General features: G+C 62.3%; 1 protein-coding gene across 2 annotated transcripts in view; it reads left to right on the forward strand.

The window, feature by feature from the left end:
- Nucleotides 1-19,062, forward strand: part of KNDC1 (kinase non-catalytic C-lobe domain containing 1) — a 59,075-nt gene extending 40,013 nt beyond the window's left edge. For both annotated transcript variants that reach the window (XM_032282065.1, XM_032282066.1), the window contains 14 exons: nucleotides 121-515; nucleotides 4,743-4,836; nucleotides 4,912-5,009; nucleotides 5,172-5,386; nucleotides 7,831-7,944; nucleotides 8,588-8,735; nucleotides 8,842-9,021; nucleotides 9,842-10,048; nucleotides 10,714-10,796; nucleotides 11,106-11,256; nucleotides 14,168-14,290; nucleotides 14,368-14,427; nucleotides 15,273-15,430; nucleotides 17,109-19,062. In XM_032282065.1, coding sequence (XP_032137956.1) covers nucleotides 121-515; nucleotides 4,743-4,836; nucleotides 4,912-5,009; nucleotides 5,172-5,386; nucleotides 7,831-7,944; nucleotides 8,588-8,735; nucleotides 8,842-9,021; nucleotides 9,842-10,048; nucleotides 10,714-10,796; nucleotides 11,106-11,256; nucleotides 14,168-14,290; nucleotides 14,368-14,427; nucleotides 15,273-15,430; nucleotides 17,109-17,340 — 2,258 coding nt within the window. In that variant the 3' untranslated portion in view covers nucleotides 17,341-19,062. The remainder of the gene's footprint in view (nucleotides 1-120; nucleotides 516-4,742; nucleotides 4,837-4,911; nucleotides 5,010-5,171; nucleotides 5,387-7,830; nucleotides 7,945-8,587; nucleotides 8,736-8,841; nucleotides 9,022-9,841; nucleotides 10,049-10,713; nucleotides 10,797-11,105; nucleotides 11,257-14,167; nucleotides 14,291-14,367; nucleotides 14,428-15,272; nucleotides 15,431-17,108) is intronic.

Below are 19,062 nucleotides of genomic sequence, written 5' to 3' on the forward strand. Positions count from 1 at the left end.
GAGGTGGTTCCGGGAGAGACGGGCTTCCACGTCCAGGCAGCACCCCGTCCCGTAATCAGCCAGCACAGGCTCCGCGCACACGAGCCACCATCCACAGAACCTGTGTCTCTCTCTTTCAAGGAAAAGAGAAGCCAGCCGTGGCCAGGGCCAGCTGGGCCCCCTGCCCACCCACCTCAGTGTCCGGCGTGGACTCAGACGAGCTCTCGCGGGGAAACTTTGAAGTGGGATTTCGGCCTCAGAGGTCCATAAAAGCCGACAGAGTGCAGCTGCCTGAGGCGGACGAGGAAAGGCGGTCGGCGGGCGGAGCCCTGGACGTGGAAGCCGTGGCTACACCAGCCAAGTCCAAGGGGGGCAGCCCGGCTGTGTCCCCCGGCCCCGCTGGACTGCAGAGCTGCAGCCCAGGCTGGTGCAGCGCCTTCTACGAGGCCGACTGCTTCGGGGCCGACGTCCACAGCTACGTGGAGGACCTGGGGCGGCAGCACGCGGACGGGGCCCTGCCCGACGCCCACAGCCCGGTGAGTCCCAAGCCGAGGCCCTGCAGGACTGGCAGGGCGGGGCCTCCTTCCAGCAGAGCTCCCGGCCACTGCAGGTGACAGGTGGTACAATGTGCTCTGAGCCCCAGCAGGGTGACGCCCGTCTGGTGCCCCCACCCCGTGGCTGTGGCGACGGTTGGGGCCCCTCTGGGTTGAGCTGTCTGCGCCGGTGCCCCACGTTTGGGGATAGGGAATGGCTTTTCTCTGGTGGTTACTGGGGCGGTGGGTTCCCAGGAGGCCCCTCGGTGCTCGTGATCAGGCTGCGACCGGCCATGTTTCCCATGGGGCAGGCGCAGCCCTCCGGGCATTGCACAGCCTCGCTCTGCGGTGAAAGAAAACACCAGAAACGCCTGCCCCGCAAGCCCACGTTGGGCCTGGTCGCTGCAGCCTGGCCTGCGCTTTGTGGCCAGCGGTGCCGTCCTGGGACAGGAGCAGCTGCAACTCCTCCCTGGTCAGCAGGGAGGGGAGGTCTTAGAACGAGCATCCTGGGATGCAGGAGGGGCCTTCAGCGCTCTCAACACAATGGGGGCCAGTGACCCACAGCCGCAGACAGGCCCGCAGTCACGCGAGGCCCAAGTGCCCAGGGTCGATGACAGGAGGGCCCAGCGGTAGCTCCGGGAACTCTCCAACCACCTCCTGCCTCGAGCTTCAGCCGCAGTGGGAAGCCTCCCCAGCCTCTGGGCTTCAAACCTGTCCTGGGGCTCCTCCTTGCTCCCCTTCTGCCTCCTCCTGGGCCCCATTTATAACTCAGTCCAGGTGACCCAGCGTCTTCCCGGGGTCGGGGAGGAGACCGAGGTTAAGCTCTGCGAAGTGTTCATTTCCACTTCTGGGCCATGTGAAGGGCCTGCATGGTGCTACAGCCTCTGCATCTGGAACACCCCACACACGGCCTGAGGGCACTTCGAGGACGCAGGCCTCCCCTGGGGCTGGGGAGGGACAGGGCGGCCTGCACGCAGACACCAAACGGCCCGGCCCCAAACACGCAGCGTCCTGAGGGAGGACCCAGCCCCCAAACTCACGGACTCTTGCAGGGAGCACTCAGCCCCAAACGCCCGGCGTCCAGCAGGGAGGACTCACCCCCAAATGCACAGGTCTGAGGGGCACTCGGCCTCCCAGTGCACAGGTCCGCGGGGCACTCGGCCTCCCAGTGCACAGAGTCCAGCCCATGGCCACAGCCTCACGTTTCTCTTGGAGGAACTACTATGTCTGTTTCAAAACAGGAGGCTCAGAGCCACAGGAAGGGCAAAGAAACACCCGGAGACAGATTTTCACATCTGCAGCTCAAAGAGCACACAGTGCAGGCGGGCCAGGGCCATTCTCCGGGGCAGCCAGAGCTGCCAGTGGGTGGGCATTTTCTCCATTCAGCGCTGACCCTCACCTGCTGTGGCCGCTGCAGCCGGCCTTGTGTGCTGGGCTCAGCACTGCGGGCTCCCTGGGGCTGCGGAGCCGGCGTCTGCATCTCCTGCTATTAAAACCAGCATGGGAAAAAAAGAGAAAAGGAAGGGAGGAAGGGAGGAGAAGGAAAGAGGAAAAAAAGCACGGCTCCAGGAAGGAAAGAAGGAAAGAAAGAGAGAGAGAAAGAAAAAAAGAAAAAAAAAACAAGCATGGCTTCAAGAAAGAAGGAAAGAAAGAAAGAAAAAGAAAGAGAGAGAAAGAAAAAAAAGCAAGCATGGCTCCCAGAGTCAGGTGAGGGCGCCGGCGTGGCTGGCGTGGTTCGTCCCCCGACCGTCTGCACCAGTGAAGCCCGGCTCGTGTTTTCTTCCCCACCACCCCGTGGATGGATTCTCAAGGAATCTGCCTGTGGTTCCCAGTGAGTCAGCGCCACTGACGTGGACGTGGTGTCCAGCTGTGAAAGGCGGCTGTGGACGAGCCTGCCCAAGCCACGCTCCAGCCAGGCGGGCATCAGGCCGAGGATGCCCCCTCCCGGTTTTCCGATGCCTTGAAGCACAGAGGCCTTCCCCAGGAGAGTTTGCCGACATCGGCATCTCTACAAATGGATGGGGTGAGGGGGCTGGAGCCAGCGCAGGTGACCTCTGGGGCCAGACAAGGGCCCTGTGGTGCAGCCACGGGGGACGTGGTCACCACCGTCCTCAGAAGCAGAACACACAGCTCCTTGGGGGCACCTGCATTGATTGAACTTGACCTGCCCAGCCCAGTCGGCCCTTCCTTGATGATGGAATATTCTAGATCCACACTGTCCACAGGGCAGCCAATAGCCACGTGTGGCTGCTGAGTTCTGGAAACAAGACCCACATGACTGAGGACCTGACATTTTAATTTCACTGCACATTAGGCAGCCTCCGGTGGCTCAGTGTGGGAGGCGGGTTCTACCTGGCTGGGCGGGAGCAGGACCCGAGCGCTTACCCGCTGAGGTTCTGTAGAGGGGCCGGTCTTCACACAGCCAGCCGGGACTGCTGCCCACACTGCCTTCGCCGGGAGCCTGGCCCTCCGTGGGGCTGCCACTGCCGTCCCTGAACCTGTACGTGGGAGAAGACAGCAGCGGGCCCCCGCCTCCATGGAACCACCAGATAGAGTGGATTCAAATCATTACATAGAAATATCACCCGCATTTTTTATTTTGCAAAACAAAATTCAAAAATAAGCACTATCAACAGAGCAGAGTCGCTGGCAGGCTGACAGGCAGGGTTGGCTGGCGGATCCGAGCCTACGGCGCGTAACAGAAGGAAGCTTGCTGGACGGGCTCCCAAGTGGATGACCCCTCGGGGCGGTCGCTGCTGGCCGTGGGCACGTGAACCCCTCCCAAGAGGCCTGGGCCAGAGCTGCCGTGCCTCTCACCTCTGCCCTCCACCAGGTGCCCCTGCCTTGTGGCACCTCATAGTCCCAGCTGAAGACCTGCTGCCCCAGCCCAGCTCCCATGGACCCCCAAGGCTTCCCAGCATCCCCCCCGAATCACTCCCCTCCTTGGTGCTGGGCCAAGCCCCACAGGTGCAGGAGGAGGCTGTATCTGCCCCTGTGCCCTGGGAGGGTAAGGCCATCTCTGGGGTCACTGCCCTGGCAGGCTCATCCTCAGGGCACCCCTGCTCCAGCCTCCACGATGGGTGCCTGTCCCACAGGACACGGGGGTACCGGATGAGCGGCTGCCCAGCATGGGAGGCGTCCTGGGACAATGGGCCCCCCTCCCTGAATACAGTCCCATCCCAGGACACACTCGGTCCCAGCTGGTGTCTGTGCATGAGGCAGAGCCCAGCGGCCCTCCCTCCTGGCTCCTGCAGTCAGGACCTGCCCGTCTGGCCTCAGTCCCTTCCCTCACAGAGACAGCCTTGGGGATGAGGTCCCCAACTCCATCTTCCAGGCAGGAACTCAGACCCTGGCAGGCTCAGGAGAGTCACACCCGGGTGTGCACTTAACACTCACACTGTACAGGGCAGCCAAGGGCTGGGGCAAACCCTGTGGCTGCTGCCCAGCAAACCATGATGGTCCAGCTGGCAAGTTCCCAGGAGGACGGCTTCCAGGGGTCTTGTCTGCACAGGACAGCGGGACTCCGTATGTTTGGGCTTCTTTAAGCCTAAGTTTAAAGGAAAGGCAAGGCCTGGTGCAGTGGCTCACACCCGCAGTCCCAGCACATTGGGAGGCTCAGATGGGAGAATCGCGTGAGCCAAGGGAGTTGAAAGCCGCAGTGAGTTGTGATCACACCTCTGCGTTCCAGCCTGCGTGACAGAGCGAGACGTCATCTCTAAAAAACCAAAAAAAAGTCAATAAAAATAGAAAACGAAAAGACAGGCAGACGCCTGAAGACGTGGGATACGCCTTGGGAGGTCACACCCCGTCCTCCCCGCACCCTCCCCCCGCACCTCTCCCCCCCCACAACCTGAGCCTGGGGTCCCAGAGGTGACACAGCCCTACCTGCTTGGGCAGGAGAGCCTGGGGCTAACTTGGGTGGCGTCTGGTTCTACTGAGGCCCCAGGTTGTGGCCACACAGCAGTGCCCACTGTCCCCTGAGCACACCCCACAGGGCCTGACTGGTGAGGGGTGCTGGGCACTGCCCTGTGAGCCGGGGGACAGCAGAGGCCCCCACACCACACTGCCCGGCAGGGGACAGCCTCGTTGGCTGTGTGGGCCGGTCTCTATGGGACGCTGCGCTGCAGCTGATCTCCAAGGCCTGGGAGGGCCCCGCGGGGTGGGGCCTGGCCCTGGACATGGCCGACGTGCGGGGCTGCCTGGGGCTTAGGCGCTGTGTTTCGTCAGCAGGAGCTGGAGCAGCAGCTCATGATCGAGAAAAGAAACTATCGCAAGACCCTGAAGTTCTACCAGAAGCTCCTGCAGAAGGAAAAGAGGAGCAAAGGTGAGGCCGTGGGGGCGCAGGTCAGACACCCCAGCCGCAGGAGCCTGGCCCCGGCCCACTCTGCCCTGCCCACAGGCTCTGACGTCAAGACCATGCTGTCCAAACTGAAAGGGCAGCTGGAAGAAATGAAATCCAGGGTGCAGTTCCTCGGCCTGGTCAAGAAGTACCTGCAGGCAAGTTCTGCGGCCCGCTCCGTCCGCGAGGCCTTCGCCTCGGACAGCGTCCCACCGCGGGATGCCGTCGGTCTGTCCGTGCTAAGTCATGAGAGGGGCCCTGATTTGAGGAGGCCCTGAGGGGAAGGGCAGGGTGACCCAGTGCCCGTGTCCCGCCGGCAGGTCATGTACGCGGAGCGCTGGGGCCTGGAGCCCTGCGCCCTGCCGGTCATCGTGAACATCGCGGCCGCGCCCTGCGACACGCTGGATTTCAGCCCCCTGGACGAGTCCTCCTCACTCATCTTCTACAACGTCAACAAGCACCCGGGCGGCCGGCAGAAAGCCCGCATCCTGCAGGCCGGCACGCCGCTGGGGCTCATGGCCTACCTCTACTCCAGGTGCGTCACGACGAAAGCTCGCCGGGAGAGGGAGACACCGCCCTGGGCGCTGAAAAGGGGGGCACGGGCCCCGGCCCCTCCGCCAGGCTGGGTGTGCACTTTCTAGCTGGGAGAGATGTTTACTCGGGGCCACCGTGCACCCGGGGGGCCGCCGGCAGCTCTGCAGAGACGCCGGCCAGAGTGGCCTGCAGGCCTGGACACCGGGTCTCAGGGTGCGCCCGGCAGTCCCTGGAGGTGCTGGGAAACCCACCCTACATAATTAACACGCGGACGGCTTCCAAAAGCCCACACGCGGCAGCTCGGCGGTGTGGCCTGGACTCCGCCCAGCTCACCGTGTCAGAACAGCCGGCAAGGAGCCTCCTGGCCCAGGGACGCAGTCGGGCTGGGGGTTTCCACCATCGCCCCGCTCGGTGTGTGCACTGGCTCCCGAGACCCCGATCCGTAAATACTGGTGTGCGTGCACCCACAGCAGCGAGGACCCAACAGGTCCCCTCACCTCTGCCGAGGCCACAGGGCCAGACCCCCGGCCGCCCCACCCACCCCCTCGCCCTTCACCCGCTCTGCCCTGCAGGGGCCTTGGCTGCACCCTGTTCTCAGGCACCGGGAGCTCTGCACCCACTGGTCTGACCCACTACCAGAGAGGCACCCCTCCCGGACAGTGACTGGCCCACCCCATCTTGGCTATGGGACCCTAATGACACCACTTTGGAGCCCCAAGGGTCCTCTCTGAGCAGAGGAGCACTTGCCCCTTGGGGCCCAGCAAAGGACACCGAGGAGGCCAGTAGGTATGAGGACAGGGAGGCCCTAGAGAGGAACAGTGGTGTCTTCCCCCCAGCCCCGTTACCCCAGGGACCCTCTAGAGAGGGACAGCAGCCTCCTCCCCTGGCCCCATTACCCTAAGGTGAGCTGGCCCTGGTCTCGAGGGGCCTCCTACTGGCCAGAGCTCCAGACCGACCCTCAGACCCAGGTCTCAGCCTCCTCATCTGCAAGGCAGGCACAGCCACACCCACCATAGAGTCTCTGTGCTGTTGTGGGAAACACCTGTGTGCGTGGCTGTGCACGTGTGCAGTGTGGCATGTTCCTGGTGTACGCATGTGTGGCGTGTCGGGGTGTTGTGTGATGTGCTGTATCATGCATGTGGAGTATACAAATGTGACATGTATTTAGACTTGTATGGAGTGTGTGGGGTATGTGTGTGGTTGTGGGATGTGTGGTATGGTAGGCACATGTGTGGTGTGCATGTGTGGGGCAGTGTGTGTGGCTTGTGTGCCCATGTATGGTGTGTGATGTGGAGTATTGTGTGTAGTGTATGGTTGTGGGGTATCACATGGCATGTGTGCACGTGTGTGGTGTGGGGTATAGTGTGGTACATGTGTGGTGTGTAGTGTGTGTGTGCATGTCTGTGGTTGTGGCATTCTGTGTGGCTTACAGGTGTGAGCGTGAGCTCTGTGCTTCCATGGAAGGAGCATCTCCTGGCCGTGCATGTGGTGTGTGGCATGGGGTATAATGTGGTGTGTGTTGTGTGGTGTGTGTTGTGTGCTGTGGGGTATAGTGTGGTGTGTGTGTACGTGTGTGGCGTGGGGCATAGTGTGGTGTGTGGTGTGGGGTACAGTGTGGTGTGTGTACGTGTGTAGGGTGTGATGTGGGGTATGGTGTGTGGCACGTGTGTTGTGTGGTGGGGGGTACAGTGTAGCACATGTGTGTTATGTGCTGTGGGATATAGTGTGGTGTGTGTACGTGTGTGGTGTGTGGTATGTGTGGCATGTGTGTGGTGTGTAGCGTGGGGTCCCCTGGCCGTGCATGTGGTCACAAGGGGCTTCCCCGCTTTGTAGAGCTGGTGGCAATGGGGGTTTGCCTGGCACGTGAGCACCTGTGTGGTGTGTGGGCCTGTGTGGTGCTTGGCCTGAGCTGTGGCTCCCTGTGTCCGAGGAGGCGAGCGGGTGACCAGGCCCCTGGTTCCAGAGCCACCCGGTCTCCTGCCCGAGGCTCCTCCAGCATGGGAGGACGCCTTGCTAGGCCTCGCCTTCCTGACCACGGAGGTCGGGCTCCCAGGACACTGGGACAGTCCCTGACCTGCTTGCAGGCCCCTGGACGGTATCTCCTGAGGGTGGCCGGTTTCACCCGGTGAAGACAGGCGCTTTGAGTGCGCAGCGTGGCGCCCGGCCCGAGGCACCGGCTCCCTCGGCTTCCCAGGCTGACGGCCCGGCCAGTGGAGGCGCCACGAGGCCCCACACAGGCCACGCTCAGAAAGGCCTGGCGCTGGGAACACTTGGGAGTTCAGATGTTATCCTGGCCCCCCTTTAATTTCTCTGGCGATTCTCCTGACAGTGACATGCACAGAGAAGGCGCACTCACACTCACGCACACTCACACCCCCAGAACACTGGCGGAGCCTGGCTGGGCCGCGGCACCGCTCACTGCCGCCCTGCCTGCCCCGCCCACAGCGACGCCTTCCTGGAGGGCTACGTGCAGCAGTTCCTGTACACCTTCCGCTACTTCTGTACGCCCCACGACTTCCTGCACTTCCTCCTCGACCGCATCAACAGCACGCTGTCCAGGTACTGTGCCCACGCCCGCCAGCGCTTCCCCGGGGCAGGGCGGGTTCCTGTGGGCCTGGTTTAGCCACCATGAAGGCTAAGGCAGTCCCTGGAGGGTGAGGGGCCAGGGAAGCCTGGCCGGAGGTCGGGAACACACATGGAGGCAGAGAAAGCGACCGGGGCAGGAGGGCAGTGGCCTGGGAGTCTGGGAGCACTGGGAGGTGCCTGGGAGTGGAGCCTCTTCCTACTGACAAGGAGGAAAGTGGAGGGCAGGGAGAGTCAGCAGGTCAGCTCGGGAACACCAAGCAGAGGGTCCTGCCGGCCCCCAGCCTCCCTCTGTTCCCATGGCCAACAGCTGGGGTCAAGAGAGGGAGAGGTGTTCTGCCTCTCTAGGTTGACCTGCTGACCCCTAGGACACCCCATGCATCCCCTTGCCCAGGCCCACACACACCCAGGCTGGGCACCCCCTTGGCCCCTCAGGCCATCAGCCGGTCAGCTCCTGCCTTGGGGGAGGGACCCACAGAAGACCCCCCAGCCCCCTAAGCCCCCTGCACATGTGGAGCCTGGTCCTGTCCTGCCCCTTGGGAGAGCCGCGCACAGCCCCTGGGCCTCTGTCCCCCACTCACGCATCCTGGCAGCTCAGGCAGCTCCCCCATGCCTCCAGGGCCCACCAGGACCCCACCTCGACTTTCACCAAGATCTACAGGCGGAGCCTGTGCGTGCTGCAGGCCTGGGTGGAGGACTGCTACACCGTGGACTTCACCCGGAACAGCGGGCTGCTGGGGCAGCTGGAGGACTTCATCTCCTCCAAGGTGACTGTGCACTGAGCCAGGCAGCTGCGCCCTGGACCCCACGGCGGGAGGTGCTGCCCTCCTCCGGAAAGTGGCACTGACCACCATGCACCATACTTGTGCCTAGATCCTACCCCTGGACGGCTCCGCAGAGCACCTGCTGGGCCTCCTGGAGGTGGGTACAGACCGGCGGGCGGAGGGCAGCCCTCGAGGCACAGACCTGGAGAACCCCAAGGAGGCGGAGGAAGACACCAGGCCCTTCAACGCCCTCTGTAAGAGGCTCTCGGAGGACGGCCTCTCCCGGAAGGTGGGGGTCTTTCCCAGGGGAGGGCCTCCCTGGACAGGCAGATGTGGCCCCCTGAGCCCAGCCTCAAGAACACATGTACACACATACGCGCACAGGTACACATCCATATACATGCATACACATATGCACGTGCACCTCTGTGCACAGCTGCACACACCCACAAATGCACACACGTGCACCCTTGCACGTGCACCCTCACACACATACACGTGCAGCCTCACACACACGTGTGCACCCTCACATACACACATGCACCCTCACACACATACATGCATGTGTTCACACACGTGCACCCTCACATACATACATGTGTTCACACACGTGCAGCCTCACATGCGTGTGCACCCTCACACACGTGCACCCTCCCACACACATGCATGTGTTCACACACGTGTGCACCCTCACACACACATGCACCCTCACACACATCCACACATGTGCACCCCCACACACCCATGTGCACACCCTCCATGTTCCCAGTCGCAGGCAGCCCTACTGGGCTGCGCGCTCCCAGGCTCTCGGCTGAGGAGGGTCCTGCTATGACTCACTGACCCTTGGCCAGAGACTGGGTGGAAGAAACCAGTGTGGGGAGATGAACGGCCTTCCCATTAAACCTCAGCGGCCCTGCCATGGGGGACCTGCTGAAATGAGCAGGACGAGCATCCTTGTGCCAGCCCAGCAGTGGGTGGGCAGGCCGCTCTCTGGCTCTGGCTGGCCCAGTCTGAGGAGTGTGGGCTTGGGCCTGGCCCGGTCCTCACCCCGCCCTGCCTCCCTGGACCCCTGACCCGAGGGGCCCCTCAGTGCCCGGCCTGCCCTGCAGAGCTTCCCCTGGAGGCTGCCGCGGGGCAACGGGCTGGTACTGCCACCGCACAAGGAGCGGCCCTACACCATCGCCGCGGCGCTGCCCAAGCCCTGCTTCCTTGAGGACTTCTACGGCCCCTGCGCCAAGACCAGTGAGAAGGGGCCCTACTTCCTGACCGAGTATAGCACCCACCAGCTCTTCAGCCAGCTCACGCTGCTGCAGCAGGTGAGGAGGGGGAGAATCCACACCGGGTCACCCGCCCCAGGGACACTCGGCGCCCACAGGGCCCTCAGTGGCCGCTTCCCGGAGGAACAGACAGGCAGGGAGGGGCCGGCTGCCAGGCGCACAGGTCTGGGCGGCTGCTGCGTCAACGGGAGGCCCCAGCAGGGGATTTGTCCCAGCAAAGCTGGGCCCTCCTCTCCGGACAGCTGCCTGCAGGGTCTGGACCTGCCTCTGCCCAGCACTCTGGCCTCACAGGCACTAGAGGACGGCCTGAGGGCCATATGGGGTGCCAAGTCTCTGCCCCCAGCGCCTCCGTGGGAGTTGGGCCAACCCAGTTCCTTGCGCCCCCACCCAGCTGCCAGGGCTCTGCCCATCTTCCTCTACCTCCACCACAGCCAGCCCTCAGGCAGCCCCTTCCCAGGCCCTGCCATCCTGGATCACACAGCAGGTGACAGCAGTGATGCCAACTTCGTGATCCCACCTGCTGTCACAGGGGCTGCCTGGATGCCGGGAGCCCTGCAGCCGACCTCTGTGGTCTGTCGGGTGGGCATTGAACCCAGGATTGCGGAGATGGCCCCCACAAAACCCCCACCCTCCCTGGGACCTGGCCTTTGCCACGAGGCTCTGAAGGCTGGTAATCTGAACCTCTTCTCTCCACGTCCTGGCAGGAGTTGTTCCAAAAGTGCCACCCAGTCCACTTCCTGAACTCACGGGCTCTGGGCGTCATGGACAAAAGCACCGCCATCCCCAAGTGAGTGTCCCAGGCCCCTGGCTGGGAGTGGTGATGGAGGGTCTCGGGGGCTTCCCGTGAGGGTCTCGTGGATGCTCCTGACCAGCAGGAGATGCCTATGTCTCCAGAGAGCCGAGAGAGTGGTGTCTGCCAGTCAGAACAGCCGCACGGCCAGACCCCACCCCACCCTGCACCAGCAGCCCCGGGGCCGGGACGCCTGCACATGCTCTGGGTGACAGGTCCTGTGTTTCTCCTCCAGAGCCAGCTCTTCTGAGTCTCCGGGACACCTGCACATGCTCCGGGGTGACAGGTCCCGTGTTTCTCTTCCAGAGCCAGCTCTTCTGAGTCTCTTTCGGCCAAAACGTGCAGCTTATTTCTGCCCAATTACGTTCAAGACAAGTATCTGTTACAGCTTTTAAGAAACGCAGATGACGTCAGCACCTGGGTAGCCGCCGAGATTGTGACCAGCCACACCTCCAAGGTGGGCACCCCATAGTTCTGAGGCCAGCACAGGGCGTGGGGTCTGCCTGTCCCAGAGCGGTGGCACCTCCTGCAAGGCCATGGCCTGAACCTTCCCCCAACGCAGTGAGCCCAACTCTGTGTCCCTCGGAGCCACACCTGACCCAAGGCTTGAGGGGAGGGGCATCTCCCCTAGCACTGCCTGCCATGTCCAGAGCCACATCCACAGCCACATTCCAGCCACATCTCCACGTGACCAGCCACATCCACAGCCACGTCTCCACATGTCCAGTCATGTCCACAGCCATGTCTGCAGCCACGTCCACAGCTACACCCACAGCCACAGCCACAGCCACATCCACATCTGCAGCTGGACACCGCTCCTCTCAGTGGTGGGTCCTCCTCAGCTCCGGGCCGCCTGGAGACTCAGGACAAGCTGCACCCACCACTGCCAGCACCCCTACCTGTGCTCACAACACACACACACACACACAGAGCACCCCACACACACTGGCCCCTGCCACAGCACCCCACCCCAGGGCCCCATCCCCTCTGTGCCTGAGCCTGGCACCTGGGCTGGGGTTTGTGATGCCCAACGTCCCACCCTAGGCTCCCCTGCCCCGGCCAAAGGCCCATTGTGGCCTCTCACTCAGTTTGTGGAATGACGGCTCTGTGGTCTGACCAAGGTCAAGGTCAAGTTCCAGCACCAGGGCCCAGTCTCAGCCTCTTCCAGGTCCTGTGGGCCTTGGGCTGGACGGGGACCTCCTGACCCGCCCCGCCCCGCCTGCTGTCAGGCAAGGCACTGTGCTCCCCTGCCCGGAAGGCACTGGGGTCCACAGCTGCTCAGGAGGCCAGAGTCCCCCAGCCCTGGGGGTGTACTGCTTCCTCCAGCAGGCGCCTTCGCCCAGCGGATGGACGGATGCCGTATAACAGAGGCCTCTGATCTCACCTGAGCTCAGCCAGGCCTCACCTCATTGGGGTGGCCAGGTCCCGCTCCACAGGAGACTCAGGACTGCAGGGCTCCTTCTGTGCAACGTGGCCCCTTCCCCCGCAGCAGGGAGGTGGCAGCCTTGGCCCTGGGTGGACACTCACCCCCTCCTAGGCCAAAGATCCTTGAAAGCAAACTTGGGCCCAAGGAACAAAGGAACAGGCTCCCGGCCACAAACCCATCACTGCCATCCCTGCTGCTGTCCCGGAGTGGGCTGAAGGCGCTGAGGGCCGGGGCCCCGCACCAGGAGCCTCCGGGGGGCGTTTCCCTTCCCACTGTTCCTTCACGCGAGCCCCTCCCGCCCGCAGCCCACCCTGGGGCCCGTGAGCCAGTGCAAAGGTGCTGACTTCTCTCCTCCCTTGAGAATTTTCCAACTTTGGGGCTTGATCAGCACGGCCCACCTGCGCAGGACACGGAACAGGGAGCCTGGTTGCCCCGTATGCTCTAATCCACGGATTCCACGGTTTCGTGAGGGACAGCAAGATGCAATTTCCCTACACCAGAGCCTCCACATGCGGGCTGTGGGCGGGTTCGTGAGGACGAGAATGAGGACAGGTGGCGTTCACCCAGCTAACCGCAGCATCCCGGGCAAACCTTCACCCCGAGCTGCCGCAGGAGGTGGGGACAGCCCCTCCCAGCCTGACAGAGGCCCACCTGTAGCTGCAGACGCCCCGCCTGCCTGAGGAGCTCCAGGACGGCCTCTCCTCCTGGTCATGCCCCCGTGTCCGGGTCTGCGGGGTCGGCAGGAGCCGTGCAGCCTCACACCCCAGGCTGCCGGCGCCCAGCATCACCATGACAGAGCCCAGCACTGCGGCCAGATCACTGTTGGGTCCCTGCAGACAAGAGCCGAGCCAGGGGTGGGGCGTGGTGGCTCACACCTGTAATCCCAGAACTTTGGGAGGCCAAGGTGGGTGGATCGCCTGATGTCAGGAGTTTGAGACCATCTTGGGCAACATGGTGAAACCCTGTCTCTACTAAAACTACAAAAATTAGCTGGGCGCGGTGGCACATGCCTGTAGTCTCAGCTACTTTGGAGGCTGAGGCAGGAGAACCGTTCGGACCCGGGAAGCGGAGGTTGGCACCAGCTTTTATTGAACAAATCGAATGAAAGGGTGCACTCCAGCCTGGGCCACACAGCAAGACTCCATCTCAAAAAAAAAAAAAAAAAAGAGTGAAGCCCAGGCCGGCATCCCTGGTTTCCGTGGAAGGATGGCCCACGCCCGGTGATCCCTCAGGGACAGGGTGCTCCAACAGGAGGGGTCAGCTGAGTTCTCCAGAATCTTCCTGAAGCCCTGGAATTGGATCTGAGACGCAGCTGCTCGGGACGGCTCAGAAGCAGAACCCTGCTGGGGGGGTGTTCGCCACCCACAGGGTGTTCCCACCAAAGCCAGCAGGGTCATCACCGCCATCTCCGCCAGCCACAGAGCCACGGAGAAGATGATGGGGTGTTCCCACCAAAGCCAGCAGGGTCATCACTGCCAGCCACAGATCCATGGAGGAGGTGGCGGCACCCAAGCGCCCACCCCTGGACTTCACCCAAACGCTCCTGCCATGGGCTCGGTGGGGGGCATGGAGCTGCCAGTGGCCCCCTGTCTGCCTCTGGACATGACACTGCCTCTCCTTGGGTGGGGACACCTTTCTCAGTGCCAAAGATGCCTGGGGAGGGCCTCCTGGCACAATTTTCCTTTGAGAAGTGAGGCTGGAATTATTTTCGAATCTTTCCACTTATCAGACTTTGCTTTTATTTTGTTTTGTTTGGAGTGATGCCCACCCCATCCCGCCAGCCCAGCCCGCTCCACAGCCTCGGCCACATGGCCGCTTCCCTTCCACACACGAGCGGCACACGTTCCCTGTCTTGAAGCTGGGTGGTTTTAACAGATTCTCAAATGCTCCCTTTGTTCATCTTAAACCAGAAGATGCTGAACGTGTCCTTTTCCCATTGCAGCTGCAGGTGAACTTGCTGTCCAAGTTTTTGCTGATTGCGAAATCTTGCTACGAGCAGAGAAACTTCGCGACAGCCATGCAGATCCTGGGCGGGCTGGAGCACCCGGCCGTCAGGCAGTCCCCTGTGCGTGCCCTTGGGGGCCCGAGGCGCGGGGTGGGTGCCGGCTCGGCCTCAGAGTCTCACCTGTGCTAACATTTCAGGCCTGGAGAATCCTGCCTGCAAAGATCGCAGCAGTCATGGAGGAGCTGAACGCCGTGGAGGTACCAGCACTTTCCTTGGCTGGGTGGCCTTTGTCCAGCCGGGCCCTCTCCTAAATGGCCCACTAGGTAGCGCCTGCCGCACTCACCCAGACGCAGACGCCATGAGGTGTGCACAGGTGGCCCAGCCGTGGTGGCCTCACTGAGGCCAGGAGTCATCTCTGGCGGGGACCCCACTGCCACCTGTGCAAAGCTGTCCCGCCTGCTTGGTCACGGGCCTTGCTGGTCTAAGGTCCCCGCACAGAGTACAGGTGCCCGGAGCACAGCACTGAGGTCTGCGGCTGGGGCAGAGCTTGACCAACCTGGACCTCCTCCAGGACGGCAGTGGGGGCCTCATGAGATAATGGACAGGGAAGCGCTGCTGGAAGCGATTGGGCATTCCCCAAAACGAGAGAGACAAACCCAGAGCAGCCGAAACCCACACCGGTCCTGGGTGTCGGAGCCCGGCCTCAGCCCCAGCTGCAGCTCTCCAGAGGCGGGAGGGCTCCTGCACATCCCTGCCGGACCACAGACGCGGGCCCTGACCAACCAGCCTGGGTCTCATTTGGGGAAGTCAGGTCACCTGGCTCTTTCCTGAAGTCCAGCAGAGAGCAAGGAAGGGAACTCCCCTTTTCAGTAGCAGGAGGCACAAAGCCTCCAGCGGCTGTCCGGGCCTCGTGTAAGAGCCTGCAGGTGTGAACCAAGTCTACCCGTCACCCTCATGACTGGAAGCTAATTCAGAGTGCTGGGTACCTCCACACGTGAGAACACAAGACCAGCTGGGAAGGGTGGGCTAGGCCGGCCCCGGCTGGCTCCTGTACTGACCTTGCCCTGTCTCTCCCCGGCCCATGCCCTGGCCGGACCACCAGGTCTTCCTGAAGAGCGACAGCCTGTGTCTGATGGAAGGACGGCGCTTCCGGGCACAGCCCACCCTGCCCTCAGCCCGCCTCCTGGCCATGCACATCCAGCAGCTGGAGACCGGTGGCTTCACCATGACCAATGGGGCCCACAGGTGGAGCAAGCTCAGGTGAGGAGGGGCTCAGGTGGCCGCACCCCCAGGTGGGGAGGGGCTCACGTGGCCGCACCCCCAGGCTGGGCAGGCTCAGGTGGCACCTCTCCTCCCGTCCCTGCTTTTCAGAGGCCTGAGTAGCTTGCCCCTCACTTGGCCCTTGCGGCCTCAGAGCTCCCTCTCCCCAGGGTGACCTCAAGCCACCGCCTCCTCTGCAAATTCAGAACGTTTCCTGCTCTCCTGGTGTCCATGGTCCCCACACACTCTCCGTGGTCTCTAGAGACCCTTGTTGCCACTCAGCCACACTCTCCACCCCACCCGAGGGTCTCTGCAGCACTGTGGCCGCCTGGCACCAATCCGCCCTGACCTCTGGGTGCCACCGTGTCCCTACTGTCCTCAGAGCCCTTTCCCTAGAGACACCCACATGGGACCCATGATGAGTCCTCAGCCTGTTCCCGTGTCCTGCTGTCCCGCCCAGCACCCAGTGACCTTGCATGCCGCCTGGGAGGCGCAGACGGGCTGGCTATAGAACCTACCACCAGGACCCACAGCTCACACACCCTTGGCCACACAGACTCTTCCACCTGGGAAGCCACAGCCCAGCCTCTCCTCAGAGGCTCAGGCCTGTGACCAGCGGGCTCAGGCACCCTCGGTCCCGGCTCGGCCTCACTCCCTCCCTCGAGACACAATCTCCACCCTCCCGTCTCTTCTTGTCTCTCCATTGTCCACACACGGTCAGGAGGCTGCCCAGGCCACGGCACCTCCACCCTCCTGCAGGGAAGACGGCCTCACTTGGGGAGCAGTGCCCAGTGGACCAGGTGTCCACGGATCCCCAACCTGATACACGCAAGGTCTCCTTCTTAGATAGGCACCAAGTTAAAAGCAGTATTTACAATACGCTATAAATGTACGCTCATTGTAAGAAATCGGAACACCCACGTCAGCAAAAGAGAACTAAAAACCTAAGGTAGGCTGGGCGCAGTGGCTCAGGCCTGTAACCCTAGCACTTTGGGAGGCTGAGGCAGGTGAATCACGTGAAGCCAGGAGTTCAAGACCAGCCTGGCCAACATGGCGAAACCCTGTCTTTTCTAAAAAAAACAAAAAAATTTGCCGGACGTGGTAGCTGGTACCTGTAATCCCAGCTACTCAAGAGGCTGAGGCAGAGGAATCGTTTGAACCTGGAAGGCGAAGGTTGCAGTGAGCCCAGATTGTGCCACTGCACTCCAGCCTGGGCAACAGTGAGACTCTGTCTCCAAAGAAAGAAAATGGCACTGGAGGTTTACAGCTGGTCACTGTCCACAACCAGCTCTCCCGGGAAACCGGCCGTGGGCCACAGCCGTGGCGATTCCCAGGTGTGAACGCTCCACGTGGCAGCAGCGCCCGGCCTGTCTCGTCCCCTCAGCTGCAGCCCCTACGGCCGACCGGCCTTTACTCCTCTTGGGAGGCTCAGCATGGACAAGCCTGACCCTGTGGGGTTTCCATAAACGTCTGTGAACGAGAGGTAGACGGATGGACAGGTAGACAGACGGGAAGGTCTGAGCAGTGGCGTGAGGTTTGGCCCCGTCAATAAACAGAAAACCCACCCTTCAGTATTTACGCGGTGAAAAGGTTTAGCGCAAATGATTCCTGAGAACTTGGGAATCCCTGCCTGGGGCAGCCCCATGCCAACTGACGTCTCTTCTTCCTCCAACGGAAGGAACATCGCCAAGGTGGTGAGCCAAGTGCACGCATTCCAGGAGAACCCCTACACGTTCAGCCCCGACCCCAAGCTCCAGTCACACCTCCGGCAGAGGATCACCCGCTTCAGCGGCGCCAACATTTCCACGCTGGCCGCGGACAGCAGGGCCAACTTCCACCACGTCCCCAGCGAGAAGCACTCACGGAAGATTCAGGACAAGCTACGGAGGATGAAGGCCACATTCCAGTAGCCAAGCTCAAGTGTGGGCCTGGTGTGGAGTTCCAGACCTGACCCAACTCCGAGGGGGGCAGGGGGCCGGGAGGCAGGAGCCGAGTCTCAGGTGCCACAGTTAGTGGGGCCCCTCCACCGCCGGGGCCCTGGGGAGCTGGACCGGGAGTTGCAGGTTCAGGGGACCCCATGGGAACAGGCACTGCTGGTCTCCCAGCACACAGAGCCGGGACGGCACAAGAGTCTTGGAGGTTTGCGTGTTTCTGCTAGAATTAAAAAGTTAAATTTAAAAATGAAAAGGAGAAACTGAACTTCCCAGGAGTTTTGTGCCTGCCTGCGCCTCTCACACACAGATAAGTAAGTGGCTCTTACCCAGTTCCCGGCAATTCCCCCACCAAACAGCAATAGCCCCCACCTCGACCCTACCAACTCCAGAGCAGCCGCTCCCTGAGCAGGTTTCTGGGCCAGCCTGGGTCGGCTGAGCAACCGAGGACCGAGGCTGACCTCTGAGCTACAGGCCGACTGCAGCGGTGGGCCTTTCAGGTCTCTGTTGACCACGGCTCCCGGGGTCGGCGGGGGGAGGACTCTGAGACCTCCATGCCGACTGAAGCTCCCGGGCTCTGAGGCCTCCTGTCTGAGACCCTGCCTGCATTCATCCCCCACCCACACCCAGAAGCCCCTCCTCCCCTCCCCTGGCTGGTGCCCCTCCCCAGCCCAGACCCCCAGGTGCCTGAGGCCACCTGCTGGAGCACCCACCTTGGGCTGGGCCCCTCACCCATGGCTCAAGGCCCCCCAGCTTAGAACAGCCCGTGTAAGGCAGCCCCCCACCCTGGGCAAAGCCCTGCTTCCTAGAAAGGACCCTCACAGCAGCTCCAAGGTGGAGGCTCTGCGGCGGTGACCCAGAGAGTGCCCCCACCCATCTCCTACCCCAGAGGCCACTGCTACCCTCGGCCTCCACAGCCATGCATGTGCAAGGCCTGCAGCCTCCACAGCCTGCCCGCCACCCCGCCCGCCCCAAAGCCCACCTGTGGCCTCCGAAGCTCACCGTACACTCGCACTTCACCAGAGGAGACAGGTTTTTGGACCCTGGGCAGCTGGTGTGGAGCCCCCAGCCGGGGCATGGGAGACCCACGCAGTCAGATCCACGCTGGCCTCTGTGGCCGGGTGGCCGGAGCCCCGAGCACCACCCCAGCTCTGTGGCTCTCACGGTGCCAGTCACCGCAAGACCCAGGGTAGTGCTTTTGAGTTTTATAAAGTCATTCCTTAGAGCAACCAGCTAGCGGCATTTCTAGGAAAAACGTTACTTGCGACAAAACGCTGCATTTTTCATGTCAAGATGTGCTTCCCACATAAATTCCCTGGCGACGTCCAGGCCCTGCTTCAACATAACACAAGAGGAAGCTGGTGTCCTGGCCACACAAATGCAAACGCAGTTCACGTCCACTTTTTCTTGGGGTTTTCTGTGAGGGTTATGTTCTGCTGACCCACGCCCGCATTATCAGATTCGGTCTTTAACAAAGAGTGTCGGGTGCAGATCAACGCTCCCTCAGTCAGGACTTACTTCATGGGGGCGGCAGGGAGGGCCAGGTCAGGACTGAATTACGGGGGGCCCAGGTCAGGACTGACTCCCGGGGGGCCCAGGTCAGGACTGACTTCCCGGGGGCAGCCGGCTCAGGCTCCTGCTCCACTGTCTGCATGGCTCCTGGTGCTGTAGCACCGATTTCTAAATAAAGTCCTTTCTACC

The sequence above is a fragment of the Sapajus apella genome, unplaced genomic scaffold, assembly GCF_009761245.1.
Source record: "Sapajus apella isolate SASKATOON/1434 unplaced genomic scaffold, GSC_monkey_1.0 scaffold13, whole genome shotgun sequence".
Taxonomy (NCBI): domain Eukaryota; kingdom Metazoa; phylum Chordata; class Mammalia; order Primates; family Cebidae; genus Sapajus; species Sapajus apella.